Below are 22,608 nucleotides of genomic sequence, written 5' to 3'. Positions count from 1 at the left end.
ATCTGAAAGATCTGTTTCTTTTGATGTAAGCTTCCTGGGTTTACGACCCTTTGGTCAGCAGGAGGTCTCTCTCTCTCTCACACACACACACACACACACACACACACACACACACACACACACACACACACACACACATTCTTACAGAAGTTCACACATATACATAAAATGCTTTGTCTTAGAACCAAGGGGGCGTGGCTTTGTTCTGACGTGTTTTGTGTGAACTGTCTCTCAATAAAAGGCAGCAGGAGGAGGTCAGATCTGGGGGTCATTTTCGTGGTGGACACAGACGAGGCCTCCCTTGCGCAAATAATTGATTGATCGACTGTCTTGTTTTCTTCATGATGAATAAGTCTCTAGAATTAGCGGGGCTTGTGGAAATGGAACTGGAAATTTGAATTGTTTCCTTGTCTTGGAAAAAAGCATCAAACAGATTAAAAATCCCCAAGATGGTGCCAGCGTGCACGACAAGCCGTCTCTTTGGGTTGTGTCTGCTGGTTGTTGCCTATATTCTTCTATGTTGCCCTGATGGCTCTGCTTTACTCGGCTATGATCGCCAAACTCTTCTGAACCTTCGGCCACTAAAACCCCGAATGCTTGATTTGGAAAGCAAGCCAGAAAATCTTATCTACCTGATTGCCTACATCGCTTACCATTTACCCTTCTTCGCAGGAAGCGCTCTAGAAGACGGGGAAAACGAGGTGGCATCCTGGTACGCTTCAAGGCTTTCCTGAAATCACATGGAGTAAAGAAACCTTGTACTCTTACAGATGTGCTACTATATTTTCGTCCTCTCTGGGACCAGTCCAGTTACAGATTCAGCTTCCATTGCTGGATCCGGTCTGTTGGACCTCCTGCTCCCTCGGTCCTGCCGACGAAGCCTTCACCTGTCTGGCGATGGGTGCAGTCCTACAGAGGTGGCGTGAATCTCAGTAACCTTCGTCCACTGGGACGTGCTCCTGTTAGCAACACTTCAATCACGCTTCGGATGGGCCTGCTAAACAACAGGTCACCGTCAAACAAGACTTTCATCCTAAATGACTTTTTTATCTCGTTGGGACTGGATTTTATATTCCTGACGGAAACTTTGACCCAGTGAGTTTTCTTCTTTCTCTGAACTCCTTCCCCCGATCGTTCATTTTTCAGAGGTGTAGGGCCAGCTTCAGTATTTAAAAACTGTATGAACATCACTCCAGTTTTAGCAAACTTACACAGGCTCCCTGTAAAATATCGTATTGATTATAAGATTCTTTTACCTACTTTTAAAGTTAAATAATATGGCGCCCTGTTATTTAAACGAACTCCTCAACATGTACGACCCCAAAGAGCACTGAGATGCTCTTAGCACAACCGAGGTCTCGACTGAAGCACAGAGGAGATGGGCCTTCGCAGTAGCAGCACCCAGACTCTGGAATAATCTGCCAGAGGAGATTCGTACTTCAGAGTCTATTCGGTCTTTTAAATCGCGTCTTAAAACTCTTTTTGACTTTGGCTTTTAATTCGAGTTCAGTATGAGTACCATCAGGCCTGTTTTATGTTTTTATTGTTAATTTACTGTCTTCTTATTTACCTGTATTTGTTTCTCTATTTTTTTCTCTTGTTTTTAACCAATTGTGAAGCACTTTGGTCGACTCTGTTGTTTTTAAATGTGCTATACAAATAAATTTTGAATTTAATTGAATTGAAAATCAAGACAACTCAAAACATAAAAAGCAAACAGTTCAGAGCTGATTTTTTTGTATTTTTATTGACATTCTCTTTTATACAGGGAGTGCAGAATTATTAGGCAAATGAGTATTTTGTCCACATCATCCTCTTCATGCATGTTGTCTTACTCCAAGCTGTATAGGCTCGAAAGCCTACTACCAATTAAGCATATTAGGTGATGTGCATCTCTGTAATGAGAAGGGGTGTGGTCTAATGACATCAACACCCTATATCAGGTGTGCATAATTATTAGGCAACGTCCTTTCCTTTGGCAAAATGGGTCAAAAGAAGGACTTGACAGGCTCAGAAAAGTCAAAAATAGTGAGATATCTTGCAGAGGGATGCAGCAGTCTCAAAATTGCAAAGCTTCTGAAGCGTGATCATCGAACAATCAAGCGTTTCATTCAAAATAGTCAACAGGGTCGCAAGAAGCGTGTGGAAAAACCAAGGCACAAAATAACTGCCCATGAACTGAGAAAAGTCAAGCGTGCAGCTGCCAAGATGCCACTTGCCACCAGTTTGGCCATATTTCAGAGCTGCAACATCACTGGAGTGCCCAAAAGCACAGGTGTGCAATACTCAGAGACAAAGGAGCTTGGAAAGAAAAGCGTCTGGACTTCTTTAAGTTGCTTGAAGACGTTTCACCTCTCATCCGAGAAGCTTCTTCAGTTCTAAGGTCAAATGGTGGAGAGTCCCAGATATAAACCTAGTGGGAGTGACCCCCCACAGAGGGACAAAAGGACCCCCTGATGATCCTCTAATCGCCTGAGCCAAGGTGTGAAACTGGGTGTGGGTCCCAATCAGCCAGAGTTTCGGGTGAGTTCATTGTGAAACCTGGCCCCACCTTATCATGCGAATTCCTGAGGTCAGATGGCCCAGGATGTGAGTGGGCGTTAAGGCGTCTGGGAAGGGATCTATATAATAATATATATATCTGATTTTAAACCTGGTGTTTACTGATGCCGACTGAACCTCCTCACCTTCATACGCTCTGAACATCTTGTTGGAGAGTCTGTCTCTGACCTGGCATCAGAGCAGCTCAGTCAGCAGAATCAAATCTGTACACATGAATGTTTGTTCCTCTGAAAACCAAGTGATGTTAAAGCCAAAGCTCCCACTGGGCCTCACGTTATTAACATTTATTTATTTATTTAAAACAACACTTCTGGCTTTGATTTACAAACTGCCCTGAGTTTTCCTCAGAACAACAACATCCCAGTGCTCCCAGAAAACACCTTCAGTGGAAACCTGTCAGATCAGTTTTCACCTGTCATACTAAGTCTTTCCGGCTGGCAGTGAAGCTTTCAGTTGTTTAATTTTTCATCCTGACAGAAACATCCTGGTCACAACGTGGATCACTCGTCTGTCCGACTGCTCTCTGACCCCCTGAGTTCGTACGTTACCCTCGTGTCACATCAGCATTTTCTCACGCTTCACCAAGAGCAGAAAGGAAACACCGTGAATATTTTTTAACACCCACTGAAGCTCTGAAAATCTGAAACTGTACCAAACTTTCTCAGAGCTTTGTCAGAACAAAGAAGGAAGAGCATAGTCTCTCTGGAAGGTTCGAAAGGATCTGAAAACCTGCAGCTGCAAAGTCCACATCCACACCAGCACACTGACAGGTGACACAGAGCGATTACAGGTGTGACTTATGTCCGTTTCAGGAAACTGGGGTCATCGAGCAGCTGTGAGAACCACTCTGAGTCACCATCCACCGTTTGCTGCATCACCTTCTGCTTAAAATGGAAAACTGAAATTTTAATTCACAGAATAAATAATCAATAATAAATGATTAATAGAAACCGAGGCCACCTGTGTGATTTAAAGTAACGTGACTCCAATGATCTTCCTGACTTGTGTCCACCTGCAGCTCCACACAGAACCTCCCACGAGGACTTCATGCTCCACTCCACTGTGTCCTTCATCTTCTTGATCTCCGTCCTCCTCAACCTGCTGCTCCTGCTCGCCTTCCTGCTCCTCTGCTCAGTTCCTACACCTTCCTCCTGCTCCTCACTGTGTCTCATCGCCACCCTCTTCTGGCTTCACCTCTGCATTCACCGCATTAATAAATATAAGCTCTCCTTTCAAAACACACTGCTCTCACTTTATTATATATGCTGGTGGTAGATCTGGCCTTCTTGCTGTGGCCACTTTAACAGAAACACACAGAGACTGATTCTGATTGAGGGAACAGAGAATAACCATCAGTGATGTCACACAGAGGCCTGAGCGGACAGGAAGCACTGCAGCCTGCTACCAGTTAAAACAATAAATGAAAAAGAAAAAAAAAAGAAACAAAACGAAACCTATAAACAAAATAAACATGACATTAAATAAGAACAAATGAAAACAAACAAATAAAAAACAAGAAACTAAAAAATAAAAACAATAAAAAACAAAATAAATTAAAATTAAATTAAAACAAAACATACTCAAACAAAAACTGTCAACAAAATAAAAACAATAAATAATGTAAGAACAACATGCGGAGTCCCCGCCTCCCGGGAGGAAGAGAAAAACCCACAGCTCTGCTTTTACGTGCTTTTTCCGGTCTCGCGAAGTCTCGGGTTTTATCGCGGTGATTGTTGGTAGCAGCGGAGCTAGCAGAGCGCTAACAGAGAGCTAACGGTCAGAGCGGAGAGAACCTCCGCGAAGCTGCTTCAGAGCCGCGGAATGAGCTCCTGGTCCCGCCGCTGAGTTTGGCCCCAGCAGGGAGCTGCAGACGGTCACCCCAACATGGACGTAGACGTTCCGAACCGATCCCCCGCGGAGGACGGGGAGCTAGAAGACGGAGAGATCTGCGATGATGACACCGAGGAGAGAGCGCCTCCACGGCGGGGGGATGGGAGCAGGCCCCGTGGCGGTGCTCCTCCTCGGCCGCGAAAGCCGCACAAGCACCCGCACGGCGCGCCGCCGCACTTGGGCCACCCGCCGCCGGACTTCCGCCACCTCATGCCCTACAGCCTCGGCCCTCACGGCCCATTCCCGCCCGGCCACCGGCAGCAGTGCGGGCCGAGCGGGCCCGACCGGCCTCCCTCCCCGCCACCGCAGCAGCAGCCTCCCGGGCTCGGCTCTCACGGGGAGCCCGGGCCGCGGTCCAGCTTCTGGGAGCGGAGCCACGGCGCACTGGGACGCTTCCGGCACCGCGGCATGCCGAACGGAGGCCCCGGGGGCTGGAGCCGGGGCGGCCGGGGGGGCAACAGCAGGCCGCCTCCCGGACGGTACCTGCCCGGAGAGAGCCACAGCTCCCCCGCGAGGAAGCGTATCCTTTCTGCTGTGTCACGTGCCCTCTCCCCCGGGACGGTGATTGAATTAGGCAGCCCGCGAGGAGCCGGTCAGGGTTTCATTGATTACATATTGGTTTAATGAACAGCCCATTGATCTGTGAGTGTTCTGGGCTTCGACTGGTTCACGTTTCACACTCCCACCAGGTGCGTGCGTGACAGCAGGAAACGAAACCGGCGCTGTGATGACGTATGTGTGGTTGCGACTCCCCCATCAGCTGTCCTCATTCATCCGCTACACGGTTACATCAGTGATCAATTATTTCCTCGTTCATATATTGATTGATCGATCATATTGAAAAGATCTTGAAGACAGCTGTGAAAAGCCCAAATCAATAGATCAATACTTTATTGATCCCACAAGCGGAGTTTTAGTGTTACAGATGAAAGATGGTGCAGTGTATAACAAACAGCTTAGAGGTCAGCCTTCTACAAACTACAAATACACACACACAGTGCGTTAATAAATAATGTTTGGATGTGAAGCCAATAATTAAAGGTTCAGCTGACGAACTGACATCATGAGTTCCATAATTGAGAAAGCTTTGATTAGTTTTCAGAGGGCTGCGAGTTTTCTGCCATTTGATCTGCGATCAATAATCCGATGATAGGAGAAATTTGCTTCTTTTACATGGACATTTTTTTTGTGAGGATTTCTTAATTTGTTCGTTTTTTAATTTTACACATTCTTAAAAATGAAGCTTTTCGTTGGTAGCAAAGATTTAAGTCTTTTTGAAAATTTTATTTTTTAATATTTTTTCTTTTAAATCATGACTTTAAAAATGAAATGAGTATTGATCCCTGTTGATCAGTAATTCTTGATCAGCGTTCTTTAACGCAGACCTCAGAGAAACCTCTCGGGAGGAACCGGCTCAGGAAGGTGGCTCACGGCGCTCCCAGGCCGGAGAGCAGTGGTGACGAGTCCTTCGAGGATCTGCTGTCCAAATACAAACAGATCCAGATCGAACTCGAGTGCATCCGCAAAGAGGAGACGATGGCCCTGGAGCCACGGACGTCACCAGTCAGGGACGACGTGGTGGAGTGCGTAGCCGCCGCTCTAACGGACACCAAAGCTGAACCGGGCCTGGCTCTGAGTCCGGCAGCAGCCGCGGACGAGGTGTCGGAGCTGGAGAGGAAGAAAGTGTTCCAGGCCTTCAACATCAAACCGCTTCGTCAGAAACTCCCCACGCCGGCCGACCTGGACGAGCTGCAGAAGAAGTGGGCGAAGCCTGATGGTGAGTTCGTTATCCGAATGTTTGCTTTCACATCGCAGCTGTAGACGCGCCCCTTTTTACCTGTTTGGCGACTTAAACCATGTTGAGGACCAATCACTTCCTGTTTGCTGTGTAAAGTGTTTCTACAGCTTCCTGTTCTGTGTGTCAACAGGTGAAGGGGATCAGCCAATCACAGATAACGGAGCAGAATTGGAAGGAAAAGGTGCCAAAGAAGCAGAAGAGGGGACGCGCGAGAGCGGCGGTGAGCAGACTGAGGCCGCCGGCACGAGTGTACACCGTACCGATGCAGCAGACTCTCCGATTGATCCTCTGAAAGGACGTTTCACTGTAGGGTGGACCGGGGTTGGTTGCCACATTGCTTATTACTGCAACAGTAGGGGGCGCTGTGGGATTCTGCTGATGTCGCACATGTGACCTGCTGATCTGTCCACTTCGCTGTTCTGTCACTTTAATGGGGCAGAGAGATTTTTCAGGTATTACAAGCTCACACGGCGCGAGCTCTTAGAAAAAGCTCAAGTTCTCACGAGCTAGCTAACACCAGATGGTGCTCCGGAGGTCAGCTGGGGATGTCTCGGCCCGAGTGTGACAAACGCTTCTGCAGTCTGGGTACGGCCTCAGTGTCTGAACCCTGACGGTCCAGGTGCCAGGTGTGTGTCAGGACCGTGAGAGGCCCAGTGCAAGGCTCAGCTCAGCTGTTTGTCCTTTAAAGGGTCACTAAACAGGAAGTTCCACCTTCTTCCCCGCAGCTGTAACAGGATGACAGGGTATTCGCCTCTTTCTGCCAGAACGAATCTAAAAAATGAGCCTTTTAACGATGGAACTGAAGGTCGTCATGTTGCCGGGATCTTCGGTTCATGCAGCAGTGAAAACTGTGACAACGCACGCCGGTCCACCCTGCAGAGTCCCCTCACGGCCCCCAAACCAGAGTTTGATTAGCACCGTGCAGTGAGGAGCAGGCGACCTTTGATGAAGACGCTGTGTTTTCACTTCCTGTGCAATGTGTGTCCAGGTGAGGGAGAACAGCGAGCAGAAGGAGGAGAGCCCGCAGACGAGAGGCCGTGTGACCCGTGCATCATGGAGGAGCAGGAGAAACCGCCGCCGCCGTGTCCCAGCGAGTCGTCGGCGTCCAGCGAGGACTCTCCAGACAAGGTGAGGCCGTGCAGCTGCTACCCGCAGGGAAAAGATTCAGCCGTTCGCTTCGATGGCGTTTGGTTTGTGTCACGTTACGTCTCCTCTGTGTGTGGTCAGGCCACGGAGAAGGTGGTGGTGGTGGAGGAGGAGGAGCTGTCAGAGCTGCAGCTGCGTCTCCTCGCTCTGCAGTCGGCCAGTAAGAAGTGGCAGCAGAAGGAGCAGCAGGTGATGAGGCGGAGCAAAGAACGCATCACTAAAGCCACTCAGGAGAAGAGCTCAGGCCCCGGGGCCGCCCCACCCGCCAGGCAGAGGGTCACCACCAGGTCTGCTTCCACTGCCGCAGCCGCCACAGAGAGGACCAGGACCAGGTCCAAACCTCAGGACAGGGACCGCGAGCGAAACAAGACCGGGCCCAGACCTCAGGACAGAGACAGACTCAAGCCGTGTCCTAAAGCCGGACCTAAAGGCCCGCTGGAGAGGGCCCGCCCCCCGGGGAAGGCTCACATCACCAAGAAGATCAGCCCAGGTGAGACAGATGTGCGGGCTGTGCCGCCTTAAATGTGAGCACGCTTAGAAGTGAAGCGGAAAAACAGCAGCCAGCTCTGATTGGCTCTGAGTGTTCCTGTGTGACGTGTCTCACAGTTTCGGTGGCAAAGCAGGCGTTCAGGAAGCAGCAGGTGAGGACGTGGAAGCTGCAGCAGCAGAGGGAGCAGGAGGAGAAGCGACGGCAGGAGGAGGAGGAGCGCCGCAAGCGGGAGGACGAGATCCGGCGAATCCGCGACCTGTCCAACCAGGACGAACAATATAACCGCTTCATGAAACTGGTGGGTGGGAGGAAGAGGACGCGCAGCAAGGTAAGGTGCCGTGTGCGCACGCCCAGTGTGGTCACCTGACTCTCACCTGTGCTGACTCACCTGTGTCTGCTCAGTCCAGGGACCGGGACCACCGCAAGTCTGCAGGCAAGCCGGGCCTGGACACCTCGGGGAACCTCTACCAGTACGACAACTACGACGAGGTGGCGATGGACACGGACAGTGAGACGGGCTCGCCAGGTAAGGGGGCAGGAGGTGCACCTGACGCACCTTTCGCTTCCTGTTTCCCGTTTAAACTGGTTTGTCTGCGTTTCAGTCCCGTCGCCAACGCACAGCAACCTGCTGTCTGTGGAGGAGGCGGCGTGCATCCCTCACCTGTACGGCGCCGACCCCGTTCCTTTCGGAATGGTACGCCCCCTCCTCCTCATCACCACGGTTACCTTCCGAGGAGCTCGCTGATGTCTGGTTTTTTTTCTTTCCACCCCTCAGGAATTCTCGCAGCCCTTCCTCCCCCCACTGCTCTCCGCCATTCCTCCCCCACCTCCTCCCCTCCCCCCTCCCCCAGATGAGCTGGAGCCCCCCCCAAAACCTCCATTTGCTGATGAAGAGGAGGAGGAGGAGATGCTCCTCAGGGAGACCTGCCTGATGTCTATGGCCAACAAGAGGGTGGTGGTCTCAGAGGTCCGCGGCGTCACGTGATGATGTCATGTTTAGATTGTGCTGATGATGATGATGATGATGATGATGATGATTTTCTCTCTGCAGAAGAGCTCCAGCGCTCCTCCTTCTCCAGGTGGGCCTCCCCCTGCAGACCTTCAGCCTCCACCCAGAGGAAACCTGAGCACGGTCAGTCTGAACACGGTGCCTCAGCCCCGCCCAAACAAGGCCGCCAGAGCACACCTCGCCGCCAGAGCACCGCTTGTGGTAAGAGGCTCGCTGCACACCGCTCCTTATTTAGAAACAAACATGGAGCCTGAAACTGCCCCTCACCTGTCTGCCCCTCACCTGTCTGTCCAGCTGCCCAGACATAAGACGGTGGTGGTTTCTCTCAACGACTCTGACGACAGCGACTCGGACATGGACGCCTGCAGCTCATCGCAGGCGGTGTTTGGCGGCCTGGAGTTCATGATCAAAGAGGCCCGAAGGACGGTGGAGGTGAGTGCGTTCACCTGAACCGTCCGGGCACGACGACGATCGTTGTGCAGCCGGAATGTGTCTGCGGCGTTGCGTGATGATGTCACGACTCTGAACTTCTTATTTCTCAGGCGGCGAAGCCAAAAGGAGCGTCGGCCTCTGAGAAGGAGAACAACCCGGTCCGAACGCCAGAGGCTCTGCCTGACGCCAAGAAGGCCGAGTACCGCCTACTCAAAGAGGAGATCGCCAGGTACCCACGTGACCTCTCTCAAACACACACACACACAAAGACTTTTACTAACTCTGTGGGTGTGCACGCTCACAGCAGGGAGAGGCAGAGGATGATGAAGGAACAGAGCCCTCGTGGCTCCGCCTCGCCCGCCACTGCAGACTCCATCGACTCCTCCCTGAAGCCAGCGGTGGAGCTGAAGCTGAGCGAGGCCGAGCTGAAGCTCAGCAAACACAGGTGAGCTCTTAAAACACACCTGGAGCTGGTGTGAGGTTTTCGGTGGCGCCGCTTTGACTGTGGGAGTCTGCTGCCCTCAGGGAGCTGCTGCAGAGAGACGAGGCCGTGCTGCGACACCTGCTGCAGCAGGAGCTGAAGAAGAACGAGTCGCTGAAGGCCGCCGAGGCCAAAGTGGCCAAACTGAGGGAGCAGCTGCAGGCGTCGGAGAGGATCGTCGGCGCCAACAAGACGCTCCTCAGGAAGTTGCGCGAGCAGGTACGCCAACTTTACCGCCTCAACTCGCTGTTGGGTGTTTCTCTTAAATCTACACGACCCCAGTGTGGCGTCAGCACGGCGGCACTCAGATGCAGGACATGAAGCTCAGACTCCTCCTGGCTGCTGTGAAGTCTCTTTGTTTGGTGTCGTTTGACCGCCTCCACGTCCTCTGCAGGTCCACCGGGTGGAGCAGCGGGTCTCCGTGAAGAAGACGGTGGCGGTGCGGTTGGAGCAGGAGCTGGTGCAGGCTCACCTGGCCGCCGGCAGGGCGCCCAAACGGCGAGCGGACTCCAGCCGGCCCGCGGTGAGTCTTCCTGTTTCTCTGTGGAACCTGCAGGTTGTGTGTTTGTCTCCTCAGCAGAGAAACACTCAGCCAGAGAGGCTTTTATTCTGAAAAAACAGTTGCATGAAGAATTGCTGTTGAAACTTACAGGTGAGGCAGTTAGCTGTAGTTAGCTGGCTGGTTAGCTAATAAAGCTAATTACCCATCCAGTCAGCTAATGAACAGCTGAGGCAAGGATCAGGGTGGGACCCACAGTGGGGAGGCGCTGGCTAAACGAACTCGGGCTGTTACAGAGGACGCTTGCGCTCACGCAGCTCCTCACGGCGCCGGTAACCATGGATTCAGAGGCGTTGGTGGTTACATGCACCCGCCGATAAAACTATAAGAAAGCTCTGATGGAGCGCCGCTGTGTGCAGGTGTGTTTACCCTGCGTAACGTTATCCTTTCCAGCTCAGCAAGTTGCCGCGGCGTGACGCAGCGCCCCGCGGTTCTGAGCGCCACTTTGCCGAGCTCATCGCTCAGAAGCAACGACTGCAGCAGCTCGAGTCTGAGTACGCGCTGAAGATCCAGAAGCTGAAGGAGGCGCAGGTGCTGCGAAACAAAGGCGTCCTGCCAGAGCTCCCCGTAGAGCCGCCGTTGCGATCCGCCACGCCCCCGGACCCTCAGGTCCAGCCGCCGCCGCAGCCCTCGCTGCACGACCTCTCCCAGGACAAGCTGACGCTGGACAGCGAGGACCCCGCGGAGGCCGAGGATCACGAACCAGAACCTGCGCCCGCTGCTGCGGCCAGAGGCGGCCGTCGCTCCTCCTTCCGTCAGTCCAGCTGCTCCTTCACCAAACCCCACCTGGACGCCACGAGCTCGGCTCCGCCCAAAGACGTCGGCACTGCCGCCAAGCCCGTGAAGGCGCTGCCCAGTGGCTCGGCAGGCGTGGAGCTTCCTGCTGAGATGTTCGCGGGGCTGGACGTGGACGCCCTGCAGCGGCTGTACAGACAGAAGACACCTCTGGGAGATCTGCTGCTGATGGAGCTGCAGGTGCTGGGGGAGGACGTGGACCCCGCCCTCGCCGCACAGGTGAGCGGAGACTGTCAGAGGGGCAGCTGAAGGTCTCGGGGGAATTTCACGCTAACGCTCTGTGTGTCCGGTCATCCAGGTGTTTCCGGCTGAGGTGGAGACAGCGGTGAGTTCGTCGGGCGGCTTGGAGCTGAGGCCGCTTCCCTTCGGACCGTACCACAGCCCTCTGCTGGCCTTCAGGTCCTACAGGTAGCTCCGTCGTACCGACAGCAGCAGAGCTCGTATGTGGTCTGTGCGGTCGGCTCACAGCTGTGTCCTCCCGCTCAGGTTCAGCCCGTACTACAGGACCAAGGAGAAGCTGTCTCTGAGCTCGGTGACGTACAGCAACGCCATCGAAGCAAAGAAGTGCTTCTGCCGCTTCGACCTCACGGGAACGTGCAACGACGACGGCTGCAGATGGTGAGCGGGGTGTAAAACAACAAAACAAACTATTTGAATAACGTGATATCAATTCATTAAATCCTGAATCGATTTTTGCATTTAAATGTATCTCCGGTTAAAGCTCAGGAAATATTTCAACAAACAGCTAAAGCAGTAAGTGAGAGCAGCTACGAGGATGTAAAAACAGAGCGTGGATCTTTCACCTGACGGCACGTCCACAGACACGCCGTCGGGCTGAAGGCCAAAAGCTCACAGATCCTGAAGCTGCAGGTTGCATCACTCTAACCGCCAGAGGGGCCGATGGCGCGATATGGCAGCCTCGCCTCTGTCAGTCTGCCCAGGGCAGCTGTGGCTACAACTGTAGCTGCCTCCACCAGTGTGAATGCGAGAGTGAATGAATAGTGGTGTTGTAAAGCGCTTTGAGGGGTCCCGAAAAGCGCTATAAAATGCAATCCATTATTATTATTATTATTATTATTATTATTATTATCATTATTCTAACCCAAGTTCACTGAACCAGCAGCAAAAGCAGATCAAACTGAGCTTCACGTTTGATGAACTTCGTCATGACTTTCGCTGTTTTACTTTGACATCAAAGCCTCATCTCTGCTGTTCAAACTGAAGAAATTTAAACCTAAACGATCGCTCAGCTTCTGTAATCAAACCTCAGGTCACGTTCACATGTTGATTTATGGTTTTCTTCAGTGTTTGATCGACTGCAGAATATGTTTAAGGTTATCTGCTATAAAAAGGCAGGCCAGGAAAGTCTGCTTCATGTTTTTATCCTCAGTTACTTTGACACAAAGTCTCCCAGTGTCAGCTTTGTGCTCACAGACATAAACTAGAAAAAGTTGCATTTCCTGCGAAAGTGCGGTGTGAATGCCGTGTAGTGGAATCTGCTGAAAAGCTGAAGAAGCTGAAGTACACATTAGAAAAGCTGCTGAAATCATAAAAATTGCAGAATTGTAATGAATTAGCAGAAATACAAGACGATTCCCTGAGCTGTCTCGTGAAACATGTTTCCACGGGCGAGATTCAAACCCGGGCCTCCTGCTCTGAGAACCGCTGCTCATCGCACTGAGCTTGTTTAGAGCTGGGCGGTTTTTTTCATATCACGATATGTGTTTTTCATTTCAGGCGATAACGATATCTATCACGATATCAGCCAAATAACTATATTTGTAAGATTTAAATGTGCCGTTGCTCACAAGTAAAATGTGAAATAATCAGCAGCTTGTTTTTATTTAAATATTTATTTCCCATAATAAGTTCAACAGGGTAGATGTACTTAAGGAACATGAGACTTTTTCAGATAAATAAAGGCAAATATTGCAAACTACACAAAAGGCAGCCGCTAAAGCGTTTAAGTTTCAAAATAGAACAAATGAAACAGACTAAACTGTCAATTCCACTTAGAAACAAAATATTAATTCTAAAAATAAATCTTAGTTTGTTTTACAGAAGAACAGACAAAACTGACTAACTTTTGTCAATATCAAATAAACTGAGAACTAAAAGGAAATTCTCGATCTCTCCTTGTTGTATAGCTGAGCTTTTCAAACAGCTGTAACAGTTACTTTAGTCTGACAAAAGCCGAATGACGAATTAGCGCTTCCAGTCAGAGACTGAGCTGCACCGCTTTATCGTATTTCCAGACTTGCTTTCGGCACATTTACAGTGGCTGCTCTGTTTTTGTCAGTCTTGAAATAGCAGAAATACCTTCACACTACGGAGCTTCTGTGGCTCTTCCGTTCGACAATCTCTCCGGCATTGGAACCATCATCTGTTTTCTCTTCGGTAACCTTCGGTCACGCTCTCGGTTGATGTTTCTCTAGTCGGCACACTCATTTCCTCCATTACCCGGCGGCACGGCGGCTGGCTGCTTCCCAAAACAAATACACACGTGCGGCTTGGCACTTGTGCTGTACGTAACAAGTCACGTGACGTGACACTGCGGCTGTGATTGGTTCGGCTCTGCGCTACTTCATTTGGATTGGCTGTCCTTCTTTTTTTTTTTTTTTAAGAGGACAAGAGCGGCGAGGTCTATCGCAATAGTTAAATTTTTCTATTGAGAAAAAGTTATTTCGCGATACATATCGTCATCGTTCTATCGCCCAACTCTACGCTTGTTCATTCATTTTAATGGGCCAAAGAACGGCATAGAAATCTTAATATTTTAAAAAGTGTGAAATAGAGCAGGGCGATATGGCCAAAAATATTTATCACGATATATATTTGAAAATTTGCGATAACGATATAACTGACGATATAATTGATGCGAGACAAAATACAACTCCACAACATTACTAGTGCAAAAAGACAACCTTCCATTTATTTTCACTTAAACAAGAAGCTGGTTTTTATGTACATTAAAGCTTTATAAAAATTTAACAGTGCAAATGCAAATTCCTTGCTGAAAGTTTAACCAAAAGGCATTTCCAGTAGAAATGGGCTGACATATCCTGAGCATAACCATGTATAATATCCACTGAAGTTAAAAAGAGGTGCTTTGCAACATTAAACTGCAGTGTGCAGTACGTATTTTTCGGACCATAAGGTGCACGGGATTATACAGTGGGGCAAAAAAGTATTTAGTCAGCCACCGATTGTGCAAGTTCCCCCACCTAAAATGATGACAGAGGTCAGTAATTTGCACCAGAGGTACACTTCAACTGTGAGAGACAGAATGTGAAAAAAAATCCATGAATCCACATGGTAGGATTTGTAAAGAATTTATTGGTAAATCAGGGTGGAAAATAAGTATTTGGTCAATAACAAAAATACAACTCAATACTTTGTAACATAACCTTTGTTGGCAATAACAGAGGTCAAACGTTTACTATAGGTCTTTACCAGGTTTGTACACACAGTAGCTGGTATTTTGGCCCATTCCTCCATGCAGATCTTCTCGAGAGCAGTGATGTTTTGGGGCTGTCGCCGAGCAACACGGACTTTCAACTCCCGCCACAGATTTTCTATGGGGTTGAGGTCTGGAGACTGGCTAGGCCACTCCAGGACTTTCAAATGCTTCTTACGGAGCCACTCCTTTGTTGCCCGGGCGGTGTGTTTTGGATCATTGTCATGTTGGAAGACCCAGCCTCGTTTCATCTTCAAAGTTCTCACTGATGGAAGGAGGTTTTGGCTCAAAATCTCACGATACATGGCCCCATTCATTCTGTCCTTAACACGGATCAGTCGTCCTGTCCCCTTGGCAGAAAAACAGCCCCATAGCATGATGTTTCCACCCCCATGCTTCACAGTAGGTATGGTGTTCTTGGGATGCAACTCAGTATTCTTCTTCCTCCAAACACGACGAGTTGAGTTTATACCAAAAAGTTCTACTTTGGTTTCATCTGACCACATGACATTCTCCCAATCCTCTGCTGTATCATCCATGTGCTCTCTGGCAAACTTCAGACGGGCCTGGACATGCACTGGCTTCAGCAGCGGAACACGTCTGGCACTGCGGGATTTGATTCCCTGCCGTTGTAGTGTGTTACTGATGGTGACCTTTGTTACTTTGGTCCCAGCTCTCTGCAGGTCATTCACCAGGTCCCCCCGTGTGGTTCTGGGATCTTTGCTCACCGTTCTCATGATCATTTTGACCCCACGGGATGAGATCACGGGTAGATTCACTCTTCCCAGTCTGGTGCAGGTCTACAATACTTTTCCTGGTGTCCTTCGAAAGCTCTTTGGTCTTGGCCATGGCGGAGTTTGGAGTCTGACTGTTTGAGGCTGTGGACAGGTGTCTTTTATACAGATGATGAGTTCAAACAGGTGCCATTCATACAGGTAACGAGTGGGGGACAGAAAAGCTTCTTACAGAAGACGTTACAGGTCTGTGAGAGCCAGAGATTTTCCTTGTTTGAGGTGACCAAATACTTATTTTCCACCCTGATTTACCAATAAATTCTTTACAAATCCTACCATGTGGATTCATGGATTTTTCTTTTCACATTCTGTCTCTCACAGTTGAAGTGTACCTCTGGTGCAAATTACTGACCTCTGTCATCATTTTAAGTGGGGGAACTTGCACAATCGGTGGCTGACTAAATACTTTTTTGCCCCACTGTAAGGCACATTAAGCGAAACAAAGCAGTCAGATAAATCAAACTTTATTAAACTCATTCTTCTTGCTTCCTCCACTTCTGTACCATTGATTCATTAATGTTGAATTCTCCGGCAGCTGCTCTATTCCCATGTTGTTGCAGTATATTAATGACTAACCTTGTATTGTGGATGGATTATCTCAGTTGTTCTCCTGACTGAAGTTTGGTCCGTTTACAGCATCCTGCCATGCGATTGCATTTGTCTCTAACCATGAAGAACCTTCACGTTAACTTTTATAAGTGGAAAAGTGTTAGTGTTCGTCCTCCAGCTTCACTGTTTATGTTATGCTAACATAGCTGTGTCGCTAGCGATCAGGTAGCACATCATTATATACCAGCTAGCCCAACTTCAGTAACCCTACAAACGTCACTGCTGTTTAGTTTCCTGTCTTCATTTATGTTGGAAGTGATAGCAGAGCTGTACATTTGAATTTTTTCAGAAATCTCTCCGTCAGAACATGCTATATCATGCTTAGCTAACTAGCGAAACTAGCGAGCTAACTTCCGCTAGCTTCCTGCTAACTTCTAATTCCGTTAAATGTAATAAATTTTGTTTTCATGGATGCCTGGAAGTTAAACTTTATAGTTACACCTGGTAAAGCAGCAATGCTGATCGTTTTATTAAAGATGAAAGAATTTAGACAGTTTTTAACTCTCAGTGATGCTGCAGTGTTCGTTTGACCTGAAGTTTATGGAGTTTAGGACCCAGATTACTCCCAGATTTAAGAGCATCTTAGTCCGACAAATATGACAATAACGACGGCCGCTTGCATGTTCTGCAAAAAAATGTGCTTTGTTGTGTATCTGACGGACAAACACCAAACCAGTTCCACATCACTGAAGTTGGGTTAGTTTTTACAAACCAGTTCTGGTTCATCTGTTTCACTCAACAATCGGCCATGTGCGTATGAAAACAAAGGCACTGCGCATGCGCGTTTTACTCATTCTATCGCGATATTTCATTTTCCTATCGTTGCCTAACATTATACCGGTATTACCGTGAACGGTATAATATGGCCCAGCCCTAGTGTGAAAGTTATGAGCACCAAAAGATATAGCCGGCATCAGCAGAGAGAGAAGAACAGTTTAAAGTTTGAACAGTCGGATAAAAGCTGGTTAACCAGCAACACGGAGCAACTAGAATCACTGCATGTCTTTGTGAAACCTCACGGCGGGCACGTGCGGGTTATATTCCTGAGCCTGACCGCTGAGTGTGCACACACCCCGCTGATCGCTGGTGGACGTCACACCACAAAGTAAAACAATGCAGCGGCACGTTTGCGTGATGTGTCGCCCTGTTACCGTGACGATAATGTTACCCGCCTGAGTCTGTAGCTCTTCCTGTTTAATGTTTGTCCCTCTGCGCCGCAGGCAGCACATGAGGAACTGCACTCTGAGCGGGAACCAGCTCTTCCAGGACATCCTGTCCTACGACCTGTCGCTGATCGGCTGCTCCGACGGCAGCTCGGACGAGGACGTGTGCGCCGCCACAGGTGCGGTGGGTGCGAAGCCTCGGTCTGGTGGTCGGCAGGTGTGTCACGTGGAAGCTCAGGTGTTTGTGTTTGTTTGCAGAGAAGTACATGAAGAGGCTGTTCGGCTCTAACAAGGACCGCATGGGCGTCGACCAGAAGGCCGTCCTCCTCGTCAGCAAAGTCAACGAAAGCAAGCGCCACGGTAGGTCAGCATTCCCGTAACGTTACGCCCACTGCTCCAGCCGCTTCCGTGCTTCTCACCTGTCCCCTCCATCTTCAGTCCCGCCCTACACCACCTACAAGGATGCGAGGAGGTGGAGGCCGAAGCCATCGACGCAAAGTGACCTCAGTCCCGAGGACGACGGCAGCGGCGACGAGGGGATGGCGGCCGGTCACGTGACACCTGGCAGAGGTTAGTGAACGGGGAGGATTTCGTCGTTTCCTCCATGGCAGGTCTGAGTGAGCTCACGTGTGTCTGTGTGCGTGCAGACAGCGGCGCTCACGCCGGCCTCTCTGCTCTGGACGCGTGCGTCACCTCGGAGGACAAACGCTACTTCATCAGTGAGACGGACGACATCGCCAACCTGGAGGCCAGCGTCCTGGAGAGCCCCCGAGACACTCAGCTGTGGATCAAGCTCGCCTTCAAATACCTCAGTCAGAGCGAGACGTAAGTCCCCGCCTACCTCAAGGTCTGTGCTGCGGAGCTCCACCCCCTTTAACCTTGAATCTGTCCCCTGCAGCTCTGCGGCAGAGTGTTTGGAAGCCGCCCTGAACACGCTGTCACGCGCTTTGGAGAGCAACTGCGATAATCCCGAGGTGTGGAGCCATTACCTGTCCTTGTTCTCCAGGCGGGGCAGCCGGGAGGAGGTGCAGGAGATGTGCGAGATGGCGGTGGAGCACGCCCCTGACTACAGAGTGTGGTGGAACGTAAGTGAGCGTGGTTTGCTCGCAGGAGCCGCTAGCTCACCGCACAGCTCAGCGGGCTAACAGTGGCGCGTTGGTGGTTTTAGCGTTGTTTATCAGGTAAATGTCATAATGACCTCTGACCTCTGCTGCTCAGTACCTGAACCTGGAGAGCTCATTTGAAGGGAAAGACTACGTGTGCGAGCGTCTGCTGCAGTTCCTCCTCGCCGAGGCGTCGTCTGGAGTCACAGAGATGCTGTCCTTCGAGCTGATGGAGGCGCTGCTCTACAGAGTCCAGCTGAGCCTGTTCACGGGCCGGCTGGAGAGCGCGCTCGCCGTCCTGCAGGTGAGCCGCGACCTCGGGCACCTGCCTCACGCTGTGCACCACAAACGTAACGTCACAGCTGTTTACGTCAGTGTGCAGCCATGTTGGGGGCCACATGACTGGCTGTCACCTGTATTCCAGAGGGCGGGACTAATGTGACATGACATCTGCTGTCTGGATTTCTCCTCTCAGAACGCTCTGAAGTCACCTCAGGACCGGAGCATCGCCGACCACCTGATGGCCGCCGACCGGGCGCTGCTCTGGCTCTCCTACATCCACCTGACGGAGTTCGACCGACTGCCGGCGTGCCTGTATGACCCCGCGGAGTCCGGCCCGTCCCGTGTAGTCAGCAGGGAGCCGTTCCTGCTGCCATGGAGGACGCCGCAGGACATCAGCACGCCTGCCGACATCCTCATCGCTCTCTTCCAAGGTATGGCATTGCGACCCAGCAGACACGCGAGGTTCTTGTCTCCCTAAGCTTAACTGGTTTCCACTTCCTGTGTGACTGTTTCCTCTCAGATGGCGTCCGTCAGTGCAGCGACGACCACGCATCTGACAGCGAGAGGACGCTGGCCTGCCTTCCTCTGCACACCAACCTCATCTTCCTCTACAAGTTGCTACAAAGGTGAGCTCGCTGCTGACATCACACTGTGAGGAAGCGGGATGAACATTCGAGTAATCAGAGCCCCGCCCACCTCAGACCGCTCTGACTCTGTGATTGGTCGGTTGACCTCGTCACGCTCGCCACACGGTTAGTGAGCCGCACCGTACCTGACCAGTGGAGCAGGTGTGGTGACGCGAGGTCACCTGTGAGGTCAGTGCGGAGTGCGCCATGTTTGTTCTCTCGTGTGATGTCATCGTGTCAGGTTTGTGAACAGCTGTGAAGTCAAAGGTCAAATCTGTTTGTGCTCGGTGACATCGTGGTCTATGAAGCGCCTCGCTGTGTGTGTGCGCAGGTACAGCGAGGGCGTCGCGCTGTGCGAGTCGCTGCTCGAGTTCTGTCCCGAGTCGTGCGTTCTGCGAGACGCTGTGGCCGACCTCCACCTGCACGGCGGGAGCGGCGACCGGGCGGTCAGCATGTGGCTCCACGCTCTGGCCGAATGCCCCCACAACGCCGAGGTCTTCTACCACTGCTGCAAGTTCCTCATGGCTCAGGTGAGCTCGACCGTGAGTCTGTGAATAAAGTTTAAGCTCCGCCTCTCGACGCTAAGAACAGTCTCTGTGTCCACAGGAGGAGGCGGGCGCCATCACGCCGCTGTTCAGAGGCTTCGTGCTGTCGCTTTGCGAGGACGAGCAGAGTCCGAGGACGCCCGTAGATGTGCTGCGGTACGTCCCGACGCCTCCGTCTTCCCAGCTGTAGTCCGCACGGACAGCTGATGGCGCTCTGTTCTTCCTCCCTCAGGCACATCCTGGGCTTCTCCTCTTCCTCCGAGCTGCTGGGAGGTCCCGTCATCAAGAAGGAGCTGCAGGAGCGGCTGAGCCAGCAGATGAGCTTCCTCCACCTCATTCACTGGTTGGTGTTTAAGGTTTCATAAATGGCGTCCTGCGGTGATGATGAAAGCGGGCGCAGTAGGGTTAACGTGCTCACTGTCGTTGTAGTCGGTGGCAGTGGCTGCACGGCTCGGTGGAGGACGCGGCAGAGGCGTTTGAGCGCGCACTGGGGGCGGTCACCCAGCTGGAGGAGCTTCACAGGCTGTGGATGGAGTGAGTTCACCTGCCACAGGTACTTCCTCCTCGACCGCACGCGCCCGCTGCTCACAGTTTCCCTCTCTCTGCAGTTACCTGACGTTCAGCTGCAGCCCGCAGGCCCGCGCCGCCACCGCCGCCTCACAGTCCAGGACGTTCTCAGACCTGGTCCAGCGCTGCCTCAGCACCACCCCCTCAAGACTCGAGCTCCCCTTCAACGCCGCAGAGTTCTGGAGCTGCTACCGCTTCCACAACAAGGTCAGAGGTCGAGTCTGCTGCCACACGCCATCTTCACCTGCGTGATGTCACGACTCCGTGCCGTCGTCACACAGATGTGAGCGCTCGCTGCCTTGCTCAGCGGCAGGTCTGTAGTTGTAGTCTGCTGATGTCATGTCTCCCTCTGCAGGTGGTCGCGCTTTACCTGAGCTGCCTGCCGCCATCCCAGCATGCACTGGTTCTGGAGAGACTGTGCTACACTATGCCCAATAACACTGAGCTGGGCCTCAGGTACACACTTGGAGGAGGACTGGGTGGAGCTTAATGCCACTTGTCAGTGATTTGACTCCAGTAATGAGATGGAAAATACATCTACTTCCTGTTTGTCGTTGGATTTAAATCATCCGACCGCAGGGACAGTTTAGCTCTGCCCACATCAGCGATGTCACTGCTGTGTGTCTGCTCAGGTTGCTGCACCAGGAGTGGCTGGATGGGAACGTGGAGCACCTGAAGTTCCAGGCCCGGATGCTGAGCGGTAACACCCCCAAGTGTCTGAGCAGCTGGAAAATGTGAGTGCGTGTCGACAGTCCCGCCAGATCAGTGATCAATGATTACTGCGTCCTGATTGTGTGTGTGTGTGTGCGTATGTTCATAGAGCAATTGCTGTGGAGGAGGAGCTAAAGGAGCGAGCTGAGGTGAGTCTGAGACTGAATCAAATCAAGAAAAGAGGGTGGAGTCTAGCTGAGCACTCAGTGGTGTTTGTCTCCGCCCCCTTGTTGTGTTTCAGGTGCGTCACATGTTCCAGCAGGCCCTGCAGAACCTCCCACTGAGCGCAGCCCTGTGGAAACATGTAATATACACACACACAGATAATGACATCACATTAGACAAGCTGTGATTGGACAGCTGCTCTCAGATCTGAAGGGGGGGGGTCCTAAAAACTTGGACTGGGAAAAGAAATGCTGGAATCTGATTGGTCAGAGTGTGTGGCCCTGTAGTAGATCTGAGATCAGCTGTTCAGATAGGGCGTCGGCCCATGCTGATTGGCTTGTACTGCCTCGTATTATATGACCATGTGACTATAAACAGTTTGACTCACCTGTATACAGCATGTTCACCTGCCCTCCGTCCCCGTCCCCCTCCCGCATGCCCCCCCCCACCCCCCACCCCAACCTTTGTTTATCCCTCCCTTTGTCCCCCCCACACCCTTGTAGCGTCTGCTGCTGGAGGCAGCGGACGGCGGGGCCTCGGAGCGCCTTCGGCGGCTGTGGGACTGCTGTCAGCGGGCGGGGGTGAGCGTGAGCGGGGGCGTCGGCCCATCGCTCGGCGAGGACGGCTGATCAGACTGATCAATAATAGATCAATAATGAGAGGCTGTAGGTGACTGAGTGAGAGCAGACGAGGTAAGCCAGACGTCCCCCTCCCCGGCCGCTGAAGCCACGCCCCCTCCGGGAGCGCGTCGGTGTGAGTGTAAGTATCGAGAGCTGAGTGCCGCCCTCACTCTTCATCACCTTTCTTTAGTTCCTCACTTTTCAGTTGGAGTCATTTCCCTCCCTTTTATATCTCATTTACCCGGCGGGGGGAGGGGGGTGCTGAGGGTGTGTTTGGCGCCTGTGTGTGTGTGTCAAGAGGACGCCGCCGTCGCCTGTCTGTGGACTCTTTAGTTAAACAAACTGAGTGTTACTGAGGCGACGCGGCGAGAAAGGGAGCGGATGCAGAGACTGGACCGACCACCGCCGCTGTTGGCCACGCCCCTCTGAGACTCATGTGCAATGTGCTTTTGTTTTGTCAATCAGCTGATTAAAGAGTATTAGCAGCAGAGGAGATGCGCGTCCTGCCACTGATGTTTTTTACATTCACCTGTTATTAAATTATTTTCTAAAATAAGAGGGTGTGTGCCTCTTCACTGCCTCCGTGTCACTTCCTCCAGCAGCGGCTTCCTGTCACAACCAGGAAGTGACACATTCACATCAGTCGTATTTGACGTGATTCTCTGGCTGTGTCCCAATTAAGAGACCGCACGCTTGAAGTACGCATTTTAAGTGCGGTTACGTCACCGCCACGCGACGACGGCTGTCCCAATTCAAAGTGTGCTTCAAATGCATACTCCAAATGCGCCGTCGATTTCCCCAAAT

General features: G+C 51.4%; 1 protein-coding gene across 2 annotated transcripts; it reads left to right on the top strand.

Annotated features, from left to right (window-relative positions):
• Positions 1–4,273: 4,273 nt before the first annotated feature.
• zfc3h1 (zinc finger C3H1-type containing) lies at positions 4,274–22,360 on the top strand. Of its 2 annotated transcripts, XM_085281050.1 has the most exons (36): positions 4,274–4,972; positions 5,843–6,229; positions 6,381–6,470; positions 7,239–7,378; positions 7,478–7,886; positions 8,003–8,214; positions 8,289–8,412; positions 8,489–8,580; positions 8,662–8,853; positions 8,938–9,096; positions 9,190–9,327; positions 9,438–9,556; positions 9,632–9,772; positions 9,853–10,027; positions 10,203–10,331; positions 10,761–11,381; positions 11,461–11,570; positions 11,649–11,780; positions 17,243–17,364; positions 17,444–17,545; positions 17,624–17,755; positions 17,833–18,010; positions 18,084–18,270; positions 18,404–18,592; positions 18,764–19,001; positions 19,091–19,196; positions 19,528–19,726; positions 19,803–19,897; positions 19,974–20,084; positions 20,171–20,275; positions 20,350–20,515; positions 20,664–20,764; positions 20,941–21,042; positions 21,129–21,168; positions 21,261–21,323; positions 21,688–22,360. In XM_085281050.1, the coding sequence occupies exons 1-36, from the start codon at positions 4,447–4,449 to the stop codon at positions 21,811–21,813; spliced, it is 6,258 nt and encodes a 2,085-aa protein (XP_085137176.1). In that variant the 5' UTR covers positions 4,274–4,446; the 3' UTR covers positions 21,814–22,360. The 2 variants fall into 2 exon arrangements, with proteins under 2 accessions (XP_085137176.1, XP_085137177.1); XM_085281051.1 differs by lacking the exons at positions 20,941–21,042; positions 21,129–21,168; positions 21,261–21,323; positions 21,688–22,360 and having other exon boundaries at positions 20,350–20,591; positions 20,664–20,766.
• The last annotated feature ends 248 nt before the right edge of the window (positions 22,361–22,608 follow it).

Source organism: Mchenga conophoros, linkage group LG7 (genome assembly GCF_057382185.1).
Source record: "Mchenga conophoros isolate Kocher_MC1m ecotype Shallow Benthic linkage group LG7, M_conophoros_male_GT1.1, whole genome shotgun sequence".
NCBI lineage: Eukaryota > Metazoa > Chordata > Actinopteri > Cichliformes > Cichlidae > Mchenga > Mchenga conophoros.
Note: the sequence above shows the minus strand (reverse complement) of the source record. Positions and strands in the feature narration are given on the sequence as shown.